Source organism: Balaenoptera borealis, assembly GCF_965194805.1.
Source record: "Balaenoptera borealis genome assembly, chromosome: 12".
NCBI classification, from domain to species: Eukaryota; Metazoa; Chordata; class Mammalia; order Artiodactyla; family Balaenopteridae; genus Balaenoptera; species Balaenoptera borealis.
The window spans coordinates 12,181,902-12,199,171 of record NC_138869.1 but is presented as its reverse complement, the minus strand read 5'-3'; the positions used below and the strand labels follow the sequence as shown (position 1 = coordinate 12,199,171).

Genomic DNA, 17,270 nt, shown 5'->3' with positions numbered 1-17,270 from the left:
GTTACCATCACTTCTCCTTTAGGATGGGTCTCTTCCAGGTGGCTCCTTTATCCCTTCGGACAATACTGCTGCCCCAGCTGCCCCGGCTTTTCACCAGATATATCTGGTCTTGCAGTGGACAAACCTCAAGCTCAGGCTCAGATTCCTGCCATATCCCACATGAACACAAGCAGCAACATTCTTTGTCCCAGGCTCTTTGCAAGAGGAGGTACTTATCCCTAACACCTGGGGTCCCAGGCAGAGGAATGAAAAAAAAAAAAGGCAATTCCTAAGAGATTCAGTAACATCTAGTTGCCAATGGTTTTCCTTAGTGATACTGTGCTCAGCTGAATATCTACACTTCCTAGCCTTCTTTGCCAAGAGGGATGGCAAATGAGAAACAAACAGAAGTTGTCCAGTGGGACTTTTGGGAAAGCTTTCAAATGGAGCTGACTCAGGTGGCAGATGCCTTTTCCTGCCCTGCCCTTTTCTCTTTCTTCTTGTTTAGACTCACATATGATGGCTGGAAGAGCAGCAACCATCTTGTGCCTATGCGGTAGCTTTGAGAATAGCAGAACAGAAAGATGGAGGGCTGGTGCCTGATGACATCCCGGAGCTACCACAGTAGTTCTGAACTACCTATTTGTGTTATGTGAGAGAGAGAAGAAAAAAAAAAAAAGCTCCTACCTTGGACAAGCCACTATTATTTCACATCTTTATTATGAGTAGCCAAGTGCAGTTACTGATAGAGCCTTTATCACCTCCAGCTTTTTGATTAGTCTTCTGCCTCAAACCTCACACAGCTCCAATCAAATCAGCTCCAATCAGCTTCCTCACATGCAAATCTGCTAAAGACCCTCTGCTGTTTTGAAGTCTTCAATGGCTTCCCAGCATTTCTAGATAAAATCTATACTCTTTAGTATGACATTTGAGATCCTTCACACCCAGGCCAGAGTCAAGACTTATCCCCTGCCTCACCCCCCAGACAACATGTGGTTGAGCCACTACACAATTCTCAGCATTCTGGCTCCTACCAGTCCTCTGATACCTACAGCCTTTCTACCTGAAATGTTCCACGTGGTGAACTCCTGCTTGTCTTTCAACACCTTACTCTAAAGCTACCTCCTCCAGGAAGCCTTCCCTGATGTCCTCAGAGTAAGTCATTGCCTCCTACGGACTTCTCAGGCAAGTTCTTTGTAACATAACTCTGATGCACCACTTGCCACACAGTATTACAGTTACTTATTTTCTGATCACTCTGTCCCCCTAGGCTGTGGGCTCCCCAAGGCAGGGAGGGACCTAACCTGATAGGTCTGTTTACCCCTAGCTGTTAGCAAATCCTAAAGAGATGAGTCTGTCAGTGATGAATGGACGCACAGACCCTGGAGACTCAGAGCCGTCACCCTTCATGCAGCGGGGGCCTCGGGTGATGGCTGACCTGGAAGAGGACGCAGGGAAACTAAGCAGATACCTAAGAGAGAGCAACCCCACCGATGCCCGTGCTGTGCCTGGGGCCCATGGATATCCGGAAAGCTGTCACTAAGCTGTCCCTGGGGACAGGGTGCAGGGTGGCAGAAACGTGGACTCCAGGTCCCCTCCACGTGGTATCAAAAGGCAGAGGAGGGTGGTCTCCCCCCAGTCTCAGCCCCAGACCTACCCCACACCACAATCCATCAACCCCTCCAGGGGAAACCTTAGAAGTGGGAAAAACCTCAGCCCTGCTTCAGGCCACCAAACAGCAGGGCAGGTACCAACTGCTCCAACGAGAATCCCCACCAGAGAGCATTTCTGTTCTGAAGCCTTTTCTCCCACGAGTTAATCTCCTCCTTTCCACGAGGGTAGGCAGAGTCCCGATCGTTATTATTATGGCCCCATTGTACAGGTGGGGACATGGCAGCCCGGAGAGGCGAGGTGTGCCCAAGCTCACACACCCAGCAAGAGGTTGAGCTGGGGGCTGAGCCCACCCCCTTCCCAGAGGAGCCCAAACACAAATACCAGGGTCCCACAGCAGCAGCCGACCACGAGGGCACCAGGAGACACCAGGCCCTTGGCTCGTGCATGAGGCCCAGCGCCCGTGCAGCCCCCTTTAAGGAGCGCTGGGCCTTCCTGCAGGGCTCCAGTCTTAATTTTAGCTTGGAGGCCTGCCACCGGAGCCTTCAGCCAGCGGCAGGCTGAAGTTATGCGGGACAGCTGTCAGCCGGCACGCTGGGTGGGGCCTATTTAGCCACCAGGGGCACAAGTCTGGGGACACTGGTGTCCCTGCCCCAGGTCTTTTCAGCCCCGCTGGCCACACGGCTCCGATCTCCTCCCGCAGGTCACCCAGCTCCACGATGATGGCCGAGGAGCACACAGACCTGGAGGCCCAGATCGTCAAGGACATTCACTTCAAGGAGATCGACCTGGTGAACCGGGACCCCAAGAACATTAACGAGGACATAGTGAAGGTAGGCTCGAGGGCCTGCCCCGGCGCCCCCCGCCTGGAGGGTGTCAGCTTGGGGCTGGAAGGGGCAGGCTCTGCTCCCGCGCAATCGGCTTCCCTGAAAAGAGACCTGTTCCTCTGTCTTCTCCAAATCCCACCCACCACCCCACCCCGCCCCGCAAACCGGCTTGTACCCCCAAAGAGCCTTTAGTGTCAACAAGAGCAAAGAATCAGCTGCACATACAGGACCATCGACCGGGGCGGGGCAGGCGAGTCGCAAAGGAAACTTTACAACTCTGTAGCTCTTCCCATGTGCTCCTGGCCCTCGGCTGGGGACAGACGAGGTGGCCAAGTTGGGCCCTTTCCATGCCGGGGGCATTTTGCGGTCTCCACAGTGGGCGTGGGGTTAATCCCCAGAGGGCGGTTTCCAGCAGGACTGTTGGCCCTCGCAGGGGCCCCCGCTGCCCCAGGCTGGGGGGCCGTACCCAGCACTCATGCCTGCTCCTGGCCTGACGCAGGTCCAGCAGCCAGGCCAGGCCAGAGGCCTCTCAGAGGGCACCGGGACCCCTGAAAGGGAATCTTGTATGAGGGTCACCCTGCCTTCAGGGAGTCTCCCCCGCGGCCATCCTGAGTCAGGGCTCTTTCCCCACCCGATGCCATCAGCAGCCTGGGTGCCTCCAGGGCCACGCCTCAGTCCAGCCTCCACCCGGCAGCCGCGGGGGTCTTACTACAGCAGAATTCCTGGGCGCAGGGCACCCACCAGCCAGCATCAAAGTCACTGGAAGGGCCTTTAACAGGGCAGGTGTGGGGGCCTCCCGGGTGCTCTGAATACGTCAGAATCACAGACCAGCGGTGTCCAGTAGAAATGTAATGCGACCCGTTATACAATCACCCTATGTCATTTTAAGTTTTCTAGCAGCCATGACTTTAAAAAGGAAAAACAAACAGGTAAAGTTAATTTTCATGATATTTCTCATTTAAGCCAATATGTCCAAAACAGTATCATTTCAACGTGTAATCACTACAAAACAATTATTGGTGAACAACTGTATAATCTTTCTTCATCTTCAAAATCTAGTGTGTATCTGAGACGTGGGATGCATCTCAGTTCAGACTCCAAAGTTTTTATGAGAATCCCTCTGTCTCGAGATTTCATAAAATGAACAGTTGAAAATTGATTCACAAACCCAAGCTGTGCCAAACATTCTTACAAGTTTCCCAATCACAGAGTTAACTATCAGTTTTTACATTTTTAATTAAAATTAAACACGCTTTAGAATCCTTCAGTTGCACTAGCCACAGGTCAAGTGCTCGTACATAGCTCAAGGCCACTGGATTAGACAGCGGGGTTAAGGGCTCGTTCTAAAGGACAGCCCTGCGTGGTCACCTTCAGGGGGACACCTCCCATGCTGCATGAGTCTAACTTCCCCCCATGGCATTCGAACCCCAGCACATCTGGCCCCCACCTTCCTCTTCCACCCCCAGCCCCCATGTCAGGAGCTGGCCACACCAACCAGAACACACCCCTGTGTCTTTGCCAGCACCTGGCCTCCTCTCCTCCACGCGGTGGATGCCCACCCAGCCTTCGAGACCTGATGCAAACGTCACCTGCTCAGGAAGCCTTCCCCAACTCCTCCAAGCAATCAGGAGCTCCCTCCTCTGTGCCCTCACTTCACTCAGGGCATTTCCCTGCAACAGCTCACATTATGCTATTACTGTGTTTATAAATATCATTTGTGGTGCAGAGAGGGTCATCACAGCACAGTTTGGGAAGTGCGGCAAAATTAGGGCATGAATTTTCCAAACTGAAAAGCACCATACAAACGTCAAACAGTATTTGTGGTGGTTTGTGCAGTGTGATCTAGAGGGAATGGTCCCAGACTTGACACTAACAAATGTGGTTTCAAATCCAGATTCCTCTACTTAAAAACAATGACACTGGACCCCCTGTAAAACGAGCATAATGTACTCCCCCGGGGTAAATGGATCTCAGAGCAGCGCTGTGCAATAGAAATAGAACGAGAGGATTGCATGAGATAAGAGGTTTGATAGTGCCTAACAGAGTCCCTGGCACACAGCAAGGGTGTGCAAATGTGAGCTGATTAGGAGCCTGGAGGAGCTTGCAGGACAAGAGAGCTAAGCCAGGGCCAGCGCTGACACTCAGGTTCCCCTCTGGTGGGCCCTAGCTGGCTGCGGGAATGCAAAAGAGGACGCTAAGGGAGAATGTGTTTTCTGAAGGATCCCGCAGCAGGTGACAAGTGGAGAGAGGCTCTCGGGTCCCAGTGAGCCAGGAGTGAGCTGGCTCCAGGCTCGAGGCCCAGATTATAATCCAAGGGAGGGATGGGGGCGGCCACACAGATGCAGCTGCTTATGCAGCCTCCCAGGGGGCTGGGAACTACCCTCTCCTGGAGGCCCTGAGCCCCAGAAAACCATGCCTCAAAGGTGAAGCAAAAGGCCCACAAATGTTCTTGTCGAGAGGAGATGATTATTTGGTATATTTACTGGACATTCCCTGGTTTGGGAACTTATTTGACTTTTTCTTTCATTTTTAATGAGTGAGAGACGAAAACATTTTGAAATTTAGAACAGGGATTCTAAAACAGAACCAGATAAGTACCACAGACAGGTTCAAGAAGACTTCAGGTTGGTGTAATGGGATGTGAAAGAATGCAGAAAAGGAAGAAATGGGAGAGAGCATGGCTGAGAGAGGTCCATCTGAACAGGCTGGCCTTCGGGTCACCTAGATGTCTTTCATCGACCAGGGAAAGGACCGGGGAGTGGGGGGGAGGACAAGGGACCGAGGGGGTGAGGGGGACAGAGATGGAGAGAAAGAGAAACAAGGTCAGGCTAAGATGAAGGCTGGAAAGGCTCCCGTCGGGGTGGTGTCACATGTGGTAACAGGCTTCACGTGTGTGAGGATGATGCCGTAAGACAGTAGAATAAGACAGGCTACAGAGACCCAAGTCTACTCCCAGTCCTGACTCTAACTTGCTGTGTGACGCTGGGCAAATCCCTTTCCCTCTCTGGGCCTGAGTCCCTAGTGTAGACAGAGGCCGGGTGGAGAAAAGGGAGACCCGTTCCCTCCACCGCCAGCTGCTGAGGTTTCACACAGAAAAGACAAGGGTGAAGAGCAGGAGACGCACCCACCAGGTCCTTGGATTTGACCCTCAGCAGAAGGAGGTGCTCCCTCTGGATTTCTAGAGTCAAAACTTTCCCAAACTTCCCTGAGCAAAGCCTGGTGCTACCCTTGAACCCAGGCTGGAAAGTGAGTGCCAACAGCAGCGGGAGAGCCCCGCACAGCCCAGCAGACTTGACTGTAGTCTCCAAGCTCCGGGCTGGGCCTGGGCAGAGGGGAGGCTCGCCTCATTCCCTTCACCCCCACCATCACCACCACTCATGGAACATCGATTCCACGAGTCATTCCTGAGCGCCTGCTCCGTTCCAGGCACTGTGCTGTCGCAGACGACATGGCAATGAGCAAGTGAGACCCACTGCACGTAGGGCCCATGCTAGGCTCTCGGGGGGAGGGAAAGGAAGCCAGCGGTCCCTGGCACTCCAGCTGGCCAGTGAGGACACCATTCCCTTCAGACCCAGATTGCAAAGCCTCCAGCCCCTTCCCCGTGCATTACTGCAGGCCCCCACTCCCACCCCAAAGTCCACCAGTTATTTGTGAGAGGTCTCAGGGCTTTCTCATCGACACCCCTCCCCCTCCCCAACTCACACTTAGGCAGCCGGGCCCTAGAGGAGGGACACCTGAACCAAGCGTCAGGCAGGTCCTTCAGCTTCTGGTTTCAACCACTCTCCCCTCAGGCACTCAGAGCGGGCCCCTCCAAACAGGGGGGAGGGAGAGACCTGACCCCAGCCCATCACACTAGTTCCCACCTACCTCCCACCCACATCTGCCACAAGACCCTCCCCCTTCAGAAAAGCACAGAGACAGCACCTTCTGCCTCTCAGCTTAGGCTAACAAACACCCAGAGGACCCAGTAACCCTCTTTCCCCCAAGGTCTCCAAACTCTGCTGCCAGTGTGGGCCCATCTGGACACCCTGTTTCACAAAGATGAAACTGACCTGGTGCTTCCTCTTGAGAAGAATCCAACAGATTCTAAGAATCCAAGAATTCCAACAGACAGAGAAGATGAGACTAGAAAAAATGAGAATGCACTGGAGGAGGTGCTAAATGCCTTAAATCAGTGCCAGATGAAGGGTCACGGGAAGGAGGAAGACATTACTTTCACCTGGGAAAATCAGGCACCAGCTTCATGGAGAGGTGGTATCCAAGGTGCATAAATAATAAGAAAAATGTAAAATGTGGAAAGGGGGCATCAGGCTTTCCAAGAAGAGGGAACAAAATAAGCAAAGGCCACAACGTAGAGAAGAATGATGGGCAGAGTCGGAAAACGTGAGGAACGGGTATTGCCACTCCCCTGCCTGTGTCCGTGGCAGACATTACTAATGGATCACAGCACGTTTCCAGGAAGCCATGGACCATCAGCTAGGCTGAGTTGGCACACAGGCGAAACCTCTTTGCTACGCTGTCTGCAGGCGAACAATGGGACTAGGAGCATCTGAAAGGGAATTTGTGGGACAGGAGGCAGAAGGGGCAGGTTGAGGCTGAATTAGGAAAGGTCATGACCTGCCAGGCATTCCACATTGGCAATTCCTTCATCTTGGAAAGTACCCCTGGCAAGTACCTCTAGGAAGGGCTATACCCTGGATTAACTCACACTGAGGTATTTACAACTCAGTGTTATGGGGACTCCTGTGTATCAACTAGAGTTTTTAAAAAGTCCACTTTTTTGGGGAGCTTGTGAAAATGCAGATTTCTGGGCCCTGCCACCAGAAATTTTATGAGGCAGGGCCGGTGAATGTTTTGTACTTTAAAGTACAAACAAGTCCCCCTTGTCCTATAGAAGATAAACCTGTAGTCCAGAGTTGTCACCAGTTTCCCCTAATGACACAGCGTATCAGTTATCCACTGCTGCGTGACAAATCACCCTAAAACTCGATGGCTTAAAGCAGCAAGCCTTTGAGGCTCTCTCAGTTCTGTGGGCTGCGCAGCCTCAGTTGGGCAGCTCTGCTGGTCTCACTGGCTGCCTCTCATGCAGCTGCAGCAGCATCTCCTCTACAGCATTCTGGTGGTTAAAGCGAGTCACAGGGCAAGCCCAGACTCGCTATGGGCTGAGACTGTGTGCTGAGAGGCATGACCAATCTGGGGTCATCTTTGGAGACTAGCTAACTTCCCCCCAGAAGCTGGTGCACAGCCAAGCCTACAACTCAACCCAGGGCCATTCCTACTGCTCTCCAGTCCACCGCACCAGCCTTCCCGAAGGCAGAGACTAAGGGGGCAGGGAGGGAAAGGAAGAGACGGGCAAGGACAAGGCTCACTGAGATCTGATGGGGGCTCCTCTGGTGGATCCCTTCTCTTCACCCCCCCACCACCCCGGTCACCCTCCATTATCTTGGTCTCTTCACAGTTCCTTTATATGAACCCAAGTGTCCTTACCTCCAGGCCAGGTGCCCCAGGCACCCCCTGTAGGATGCCCTGGACCCCAAGATCCCACTAATCCCTGGCTCCCCTCTTCCTGCCCTCAGAACCAGCCTGTGTTGCGTTCTTGCCTCACCTCCTGCTGAGGTCCCCAGTCCTGCGATGACCCTGATCAGGGAGACAGCAGGGGAAATTCAGGCTCAGGCTTTGATGTCAGGTCAACGTGGGCTCCACCCCTGTTTGTCCCTTACAGGCTGGGCGAAATGCTGGATATAAGACACATGGCCAGAAACCGACACCTACAAGGGCCAAATTGTGGGCGTTACTATGGTTACCCCAGATTGTATAGAATTCTATTTTTTTAAATTAATTTTTTTGGAGTACAGTTGATTTACAATGTTGTGTTAGTTTCAGGTGTACAACAAAGTGCATCAGTTATACATATACACACATCCACTCTTTTTTAGATTCTTTTCCCATATAGGTCATTACAGACTATTCAGTAGAGTTCCCTGTGCTATACAGTAGGTCCTTATTAGCTACCTGTTTTATATATAGTAGTATGTATACGTCAATCCCAACCTCCCAATTTATCCCTTGCCCCCTTTCCCCCTTGGTAACCATAAGATTGTTTTCTACATCTGTGATTCTAGTTCTGTTTTGTAAATAGGTTCATTTGTGCCATTTTTTTACATTCCACATATAAGCGATATCATATGGTATTTGTCTTTCTGGGTCTGACTTACTTCCCTCAGTATGACAATCTCTAGGTCCATCCATGTTGCTGCAGATGGCATCGTTTTGTTCTTTTCTATGGCTGAGTAATATCCTATTGTATCAATATATATGTACCATATCTTCTTTAACCATTCCTCTGTCGATGGGCATTTACGTTGCTTCCATGTCCTGGCTATTGTAAACAGTTCTTCAGTGAACACTGGGGTACATGTATCTTTTCAAATTATGGTTTTCTCCAGATATATGCCCAGGAGTGGGATTGCTGGATCATATGGTAGCACTATTTTTAGTTTTTTAAGGGACTACCATACTGTTCTCCATAGTGGCTGTTGCCAATTCACATTCCCACCAGCAGGGTAGGAGGGTTCCCTTTTCTCCACACCCTCTCCAGCATTTATTGTTTGTAGACTTTTTGATGATGGCCATTTTGACTGATGTGAGGTGATACTTCATTGTACTTTTGATTTGCATATCTCTGATCATTAGTGATGTTGAGCATCTTTTCACGTTATTACCAATTATAACACATGAAGCAGAGCTTTGTCATTTCTCAGCTATTCTACAGCTATCACCTCATTTTAGCTTTAACTTTACAGGCCAGTGCTTCTCAGGCTATTTGGGTGAAAGGCCAGTTTTATTATTATTATTCCAATCTGTTGTACACCAATAGTTTGCAAAAGTTAATAAAGATTAACTACTAGAGAGATGAGGTGAAAAATAGGCATTGACAATGTAAGCTCCAATTTTTATTATTATTAGAATCAACATACATAAAATTATTGGCTCAAATCACTGTGACTATTTCCGAATGCCTACTCTCAACTTCTGTGCTTGCCTTGTTGGGAAGGGGGCAGTGGCTGTGGACCACTCTTTAAATAGCAAGGTAATAGGTGAGAAAACCAAGACCCAACAAAGCTAAGCCACTCCTTTGGGTCTTGACTCTGAAACTAACTCCGTGTCACTAGGGATGTTGGTCCAATCCCCTCTGTAGAGTTAAAGCAAACAAACAAAAAACTGAAAACAAACAAAAAACAGAGGCCCAGAGAGGGCAAGCACCAGGCCCCAAATCACACAGTGACTCGCTGGACAAGTGGAAACTGGACCCAGATATCTGTCCCTGGCCTAGAGCCGTTCCCCCCCACCCACCCACAGAGCGCCTGTCTGAACTGCGCATCGCCCTGGATGTCCAAAGACTGAGTCACGCAGGAATGCGGGGGAGGCATTTTTGAAGGGGGTGTGGCGTCTGGCCGCCCCCTCACCCGCTGGCAGCGCCCGGCCCTGCTGTCCTGCAGCTTCCCCGCCCTCTTGGGGACGGCGGCGGGAGCGGTGCTGGCCGGTTCCGATTAATCAACTGGCTCTCTTGCTGTTCCAAAAATAAATATGCCAGAGAAGGGGGCACCAACCTTACGAGCAGCCCCTTCCTCCCCCTCCCACCGCCAGCCCCGCCTCCAGCTGCACACGGAGCCCTGCGGCTCCGCCCAGGGCCCGAGCCCCCTGCCGCACCCTCGCAGAAGCAGCCATCTCCCCTCCACTGCCGGAAACGAATTAAGAAGTGAAGTCACCTTGCGCCTCTGATACACTGGCGCGTCTGCCTAGGGCTGCCTGAGCCCGGTCTTATTAAATATCTCCCCAAACTAGTGCGGTGACCAGAGAGCGGTCTCGGTGCTCAGTCCCGATTAGGAACGGCCGCCTCCTCCCAGGACGACCCGTCCCTCTGAGAGCACATTTTCGCATTCACAGACAACGGAGCAGTTGCCCTGTGCACAGTGCCCAAGGCAATTACTGGAAATAATTCAAATGCCAGCAACAACAGCTTCTGCCTTGTGCAAAAAAAAAAAAAAAAAAAAAAAAAAAAGATTAAAAGACATAACAGAGAGATCCTTGGGGGCAGGATTATTACCATAAGCAGAAAAAGAGGGAAAAGAGGACCCCATCCATCTTACCAGCGCAGGCTGAGTACGCACGCACACACACATTTGTGACCAGGTAGGCTGGAGAACTGTCGTACTTACGATCTGGGTGTCAACAGCTTTTCTGAGATATATTTTCATAGGAACTTCAGAGCAATTGAACAAACGATTACTGTCACTGGGCACCTACCATGCATTGTACAAAGCACTGCCCAAGAGGAGGTGTGCCTAGCACAGAGTGGGTGCTTAATAAATATTTGTTTGGATGAATGGATGGATGGATATGAATTGGTGGATGGATATGGATGGATGGATAAGAGGATGGATAGATAGATAGGCCGATAAATGGGTAGATGGATATGAATGGATGGATGCATATGGATAGATTGATGGATCCATGGATGGACAGATAGGTGGGTGGATGGACGGGAGAATGGATAGATGGATGGGTAAATGAACAGATGGTGGGAAATGGATGGATGGAAAAGAAATTACTTCTATTCCTCATAACAAGGTTGTAAGAAGTAGCAAACACATTTTACAGTTGAGGAAATGAAGCTCAAAGAGGTTATCTGCCAAAGTCACTCATCAGATCAGCAACTGCACTGGTGTGCAAACCCACCTTTGGGACCCTAGCTTCCTGTTGAAGAAAGCGCTCTGTAACAGCCACCAGCAGCTAACAATTAGTGATCAGGGATTCTGTGCCAGGCAATGTTCTGAGTATTTACATGTCGTATCTTATTCAATCCTCCGATACACCTAATGAAATCAATCTAGGAAAACGAGGCATAGGAAAGCTAAGACACTTGCTGAAGGTCACAGAGCCAATAAGAGGCAGAGCTGGACGCAAACCTCAGCAGTGTGACTTCAGTCAAGGGCTCTTTTCCACTTCGTCGCCTCTTAGAGGCCAGACACAAATCATCAAACGTGCTGAATGGAGGAATATGCTGAAATAAGTGAACAAAGCAGGCTGGGCTGCCGAGGGGCGGGGAAATTGCAGACTGCTTGGAGCAGAGTGGATGGCTGTGAAGAAGGGGCTGGGGGCCCTGCCCTGGGGCAGGTCTCTCTGGCCAACAAGGCCCAGACCTCAGAGGAGACAGTCACCCTCCCTGAGAGCCGGCATCTGCCTCGGGGTCCGGGGTCTGACCCTGGCTGGGGCCGCGTGAAGACCTTAGATTAGAATCAGGACGCCCAGATGCACCTGTCTGCCCAGCTGGACGTGAGGAGGCAGGGCTGGGTCATCTGTGAGTGGAGAGACATGGTCCTAAGGAACGGTCACAGGAGGGGCAGTAGAGGCCCCAGGCACTGAATGGGAGAGAGGAGGAAGGAGCGAGAGCCTGCTGGATAAAGGCAGGGAGCACGCCTCCGCGCAAAGGCCTCCCTCAGCTACCCAAGTTCCTGGGGCCACAGCAGGATCCAGAGCCCAGCCCGGGTGCTAGAAGGCATCAGGCACAGGCCGGGCACGGCCATGATAGGGGAGGGGCGGGCTGCAGAGGTCAGAACACCTCAGTCGGCAGGATCCAGGCCCTGGGGGTTTGACTGAATCTCCACAATCATGGTGCATGTACCAGGTCAACGTTGGAATGGTCCCCCAGGGCCTACGGTCCCCAGCTTCTTGGATCTGAAAGCAACAGCAGCTCTGGATTTCTGCCCATATAGACCAGATGTAGAAAGATGCCAGCCCTTTCCATCCACTCTCCAAAGCCATGGGACATTCCCCAAGCAACTTGGGCCTTCTTTTCCAAACATCCAGCACACTACTCCTGCATCTCTGCCTCCAAACCCCCCGTCCCCCAAATTCCCAGCCAGCCAACACCTCCACCTCCAAGAAGCCCTCCAGGAAAAAGTGCCATCCTTCCAAGGAGATGAGGACCATATTCATATTCTTCCTTCCAGCCCTTCCCTTCCATCCAGGGGGCCATATGACAGGTTATGCAACCTCCGCTAAACCCCTGCAGAGAGAAAGCTGGAGGTTGAGATTTACGAGCGAGCGGGTCCTGGAAGGACCTCTGACCACCCAAGTAGGCTTTTGAACATCGGTCTGCAGCCTGAAATCTCACTCCGTGAACTTTGCTCCCCATCAACATACCACGCCCAGGGTGGGGCTGCATCCTCAGCTGTCTCCGGGGGGACCCAGGGATCTGAGGCCTGGCACAGGAGCTCAGAATCCAGCCACACGAGATAAACAGGGCTCAACACTGGACATACAACATGGTCACGTCCACTCCCCGCCACCAAGAGAGTTACACTGGAAAGAAAAACACCAAAGCAATAATAATTTTAGTACTAGAGAAATACAAGTGGGAGATGCTTGTGTTTTGTTTTTGCTATTCCCTTAATTTTCTGCAATGTGGCTATGTTATAAGAGAAAGTAATTTTAATAATAACTTTATGCATAGAGAGGATCCCCTTCCCCCCAAAAAGTGGGAAAACGGTTCACTTGGGAGTTGAAGTTTGAGCTCTGACATCACTGGTCCCCACTCCCCCCACCAATTAGTCTGATCCATTCATGCATTCATTCAACCAACTACTATGAAAACAGCCCAGGAACACACTGCCCCCATGTTACACACAAGACAGCTAAGGCTCAGTGCCACTAAATGAAATCACATACGAGAAAGTAGCTATGACGGTGCTTAATGCACAGCAGGGATTAACGAAAAGTTAAGTGACTTGGCTGAAAGCAATCTTTTGTATTTTTTCCGTCTTCCCAAATGGGGCCTCAGTCACCATTTCAGCGGGATGCGTGAGCAGGATTCTCTGAAGGCCCACGTTCCTCGCAGCTGCAAAGGAGGGAAGGGGTGGGCAGTGGCAGAGGAGGGTCTGAGGTCGCTGCAGGACCAGCGTGGGGAGAGCAAAGCCTGTGTCCTCCACGGGTGCTGCGCTCAGGTCCCAGATGCCTCCACCAGCCAGGATGACGCGGCCCTCACCTCAGCACGTGCCGGATCCTAACGCAGCTCTCAGGCCGCTGCACCTCCATCTAACCACCTCCATGACCCCAAACCGGGCGGGATTCAGCGACGGCTCCCAACTCGCCCCCCATGTGCATCCTCACATCCACTCCACCGACCACCCCAGCTGCGGCAGCCAGAACGAGCCACTCAAAACTCAGATCAGAGATGCAGAGGACAGGCTGGTGGTTTCCAGAGGCGGGGAGAGGGGTGGTGAACTGGGTGAAGGGGCTCAACTGGTGCAAACTTCCAGTTATAAGACAAGTAAGTCCTGGGGATGTAAAGTAGAGCGTGGTGACTACAGTTAACAATACCGTATGTAGCGTCTATTTAAAAGGTGCTAAGAGAGTAGTCAATAAAAGGTCTCATCACACACACACACACACACACACACAAATACGTAACTATGTGTGGCGACACGTGTTAACTACACTCAGTGCGGTGATCATTTCCCAACATATACAAAATCAAATCATTATGTTGAACACCTGAAATGAATATAATGTTAGATGTCAATTATACCTCAACTGAAAAAAAGCTCAGATCCAGCCGAGCCACACCCTGTGCAAAAGCCCTCCGTGGCTCTCATTGCACTCAAGCCCCCATGCCTGCCCCGCCTGGCCTCTCCAGCCTCCCTCCGGCCTGGGCCTGCGCTTGGCCTTCCAGAAGCACCTACATCTCCCCAAGAGCACACACTGTCTATCCCACTGGGTCGTAGCAGCTGGTGCCCCAAACGCTCTTTTCCAGCCCACAACTCCTCCCTCCCCCGGCTACCTCTAGGTATCAGCTTAGCTAGATGTCACCTCCTCCAGGAAGCCTCACACCCAGGCGAAGTTAAATGTCACCCTGTGGGTGCGCACGGCCTGTCCTTCCCTTACCGGAGCACTGGTCGCTGTGGTGTAAGCGCCTGCTGTAAGCTCCAGGAGGGCGGGAAACTTTGCCTGTTCAGCATCCTATCGGCAGGCACCCGGTACATTTTTTCAGGATGACTGACTGTCCAATTCCCTAGGATCACAAAATAATAGAATTTCAGAGCCACGGCTCGTGGCCTGCCTCTTAGTTTAAGTAAGTTACTCAGCTCCTGGGGGCCTCTGATCCACCCACGAGAGAGAGAAGTGGACCGGCTCCTGTGCCTCACTGCTCTGGGACAGCACCAGCACCACCCGGGACTTGTCAGAAACGCAGGATCTCAGGCCCCACCCTGGGCTCACCGGGGTCAGAATCCCAGGGGGTGGGGCCCAGCCGCCTGGTTTAACAAGCCCCCCAGGGGGTTCTGACGCTTGAGGAGCGGGTGGCTGCTGTGACTTGAGGGTTCCCCCTCCCACCCCTGCAGGTGGATTTCGAAGACGTGATCGCGGAGCCCGTGGGCACCTACAGCTTTGATGGCGTGTGGAAGGTGAGCTACACCACCTTCACCGTCTCCAAGTACTGGTGCTACCGCCTGCTGTCCACGCTGCTGGGGGTCCCGCTGGCCCTGCTCTGGGGCTTCCTGTTCGCCTGCATCTCCTTCTGCCACATCTGGGCGGTGGTGCCCTGCATCAAGAGCTACCTGATCGAGATCCAGTGCATCAGCCACATCTACTCGCTCTGCATCCGCACCTTCTGCAACCCGCTCTTCGCTGCCGGGGGCCAGGTCTGCAGCAACATCAAGGTGATGCTGCGGAAAGAAGTGTGAGGCCGGGTGGGCGGCAGGGGTGGCGGGGCAGGGGAGCCCGGCCGGGCTGGCCCCACCGCAGGGCTCTGCGGGGCTGCCGGCAAGCTCTTTCTCCTTGGGGACCGCTGCTTCCCCCCAAGACGGGAGCACACAGAGTAGGGAAGCCGGAGAGAAAAGACAGCCCGCCACGGAAGTGCACTGGCCTTCCCTCTGCCCCCTGCCCCACCACAATGCCCCCATGACCGGGTGCCGGGAAGATCATTGGCTAAGAGGCAGCTACCGCAAATCTTTGCATTCACTTGTACTGTAACGGCATAACCCAGCCCTCAGCTCCCACCTGGACGCACCCCCTCCCCACCAGGAAACCACCAGTGACTGCTGGCGTTAGCAGGGTGGCTCCAATAAAGGGTTTCCGGCTGCATCTGGGAAATGCTGTGTTTTGCATGTGTCCATAAGGTGGGTGCGTGTCCTGACCAGCTCCAAAAATATATTTCCCTGCCCTGAGAAGCAGGAGGGGCAAGCTGGTTAGCCCTTCTCTCGGCCAAATGCAAGAACCAGATTTTGGTTTCTCTTGGAATTCTTGTTTGCTGGGTATCTGTTCCTTGGGAGATTATTTCCCATTGATTTCTGTTGCCCCTGGGCCAGCCAGTGGTCACCCACAGAAGAAAATGGCCGCTGGGCTAGAAGGGGAAGGTGATACTCCCTGGGCACCACTGAGGGCAGGGCCTGGGTTCAAAGCTCCCCTTTGGCTCAGACACGGAGCCCCTGGCACTGCCTCTTGGAACGTACACCCTCAGTCCCGCAGATGTGATGATGACATAAGGCCCCATTCGAGCATATGTGGACTCACCATGGAAATAAAATGGAAATAAACGGCAATGGAAAGGATATGTCCCACCTCCTGCCCACCTACCCTCAGCAGCAAGACAACAACAACAAAACCCCCAGAAATCTTACATTCTTTAGGGATGCTTTTCCCAAGGGTGTTATCCAGAACTAAGTCCTCAGAAAAAGGAGGGGGGCGGCTTTTGTGCTTAAGTTTGTTTGGAAAATGCTACAAATTTCTCTTAGAGATTTTTCAATAGACATTAGTACATTCAAGGCTCTGACAAGTCCCGCAGTAAAAAAAGTTGTTTAGGCCAATAGCCCCCAACCCTATTTGACCCTTTTTTTTTTCATGCAACACCCATTTAAGTCTCATAAAATTCAGGTTCCAAAACACTTGGCCTGTTTTCAGAGGCATCACCTCACTGGCACCTGGCCATGCACCCAAGGGTCCTGGGGACAATGAGGTAGAGGGAACCGCACATGAGCCAGAGACAGGCCACAGGCAGCCTTGGTTCTGCCTCTCCTCCTAGTTGCCTTCTCTGGCCTCAGTTTCATCATCCATGAAATCATCTCTCATGTCCATTTTAGCTCTTTTTACCCATTTTCGTTTTTTCGAGTGTCTTCGTATAACATTTTCAAACACAGAGGAATGTTGAAAAGGTTTGCCGTGAACACCTATCTACCCACCATCTAGGCTCTACGATTCACAGTTTACTGCTCCTCCTTTGTTGCATCTCCATCCATCTATCATCCACCAATCTCACCTTTCTTTATGCACTTTTAAATAAGCTGCAGATATTGGTATATTTTCCTCCTGAACACTTCATCAGCATCCCTTACTTTTTGCAAACAAGGAAGTCACCGCCCAGAGAGGTCAGCAGACTTGCCAAAAGGTTCACAGCTAGCCACATTCGTGCTGTGGTTCCAGCCCACTGCTCTCTCTGCTCTACCTGGGGCTCTTCATGTTCTCAAGTGGACTCAGAGGCCAGGCTCCTCCTGCTGACGGGTTTAAAGCCAACATCGCTTCCTCCCTCTCAAAGGGCCTCCCCATCAAATGTCTCTCACATTGTCAGGCCATCCGTTTCAGACTTGGAATCTTGGGTTATGCAGACTTTTGACCACCGCCGCATTTGCTGTGACCTGACTTGACCCCGACTCCTATTTTTCAAGCTGGCTCTCCTTCTCTAAGGGCCAGGCTACAGCAGGTACTGCATCCCCCGTGAAGCTCATGGGGCTGGAGAAAGGACACACGTCTAGATGCATGTATGTCTGAGGTGTTTTTCCTTCTGGGGACCCCCGGCCC

General features: G+C 52.0%; 1 protein-coding gene across 1 annotated transcript; it reads left to right on the top strand.

Moving 5' to 3' along the window:
* The first annotated feature begins 2,194 nt into the window (after positions 1-2,194).
* CAV3 (caveolin 3) lies at positions 2,195-15,560 on the top strand. The gene is made up of 2 exons (XM_082347549.1): positions 2,195-2,423; positions 14,819-15,560. The coding sequence occupies exons 1-2, from the start codon at positions 2,310-2,312 to the stop codon at positions 15,158-15,160; spliced, it is 456 nt and encodes a 151-aa protein (XP_082203675.1). The 5' UTR covers positions 2,195-2,309; the 3' UTR covers positions 15,161-15,560.
* Positions 15,561-17,270: the final 1,710 nt, after the last annotated feature.

Coding starts and splice junctions, on each gene's coding strand:
- CAV3 (XM_082347549.1), top strand. CDS start 2,310: ATGATGGCCGAGGAGCACACAGACCTGGAGGCCCAGATCGTCAAGGAC. Junction 2,424..14,818: donor TTAACGAGGACATAGTGAAG/GTAGGCTCGAGG, acceptor CCACCCCTGCAG/GTGGATTTCGAAGACGTGAT.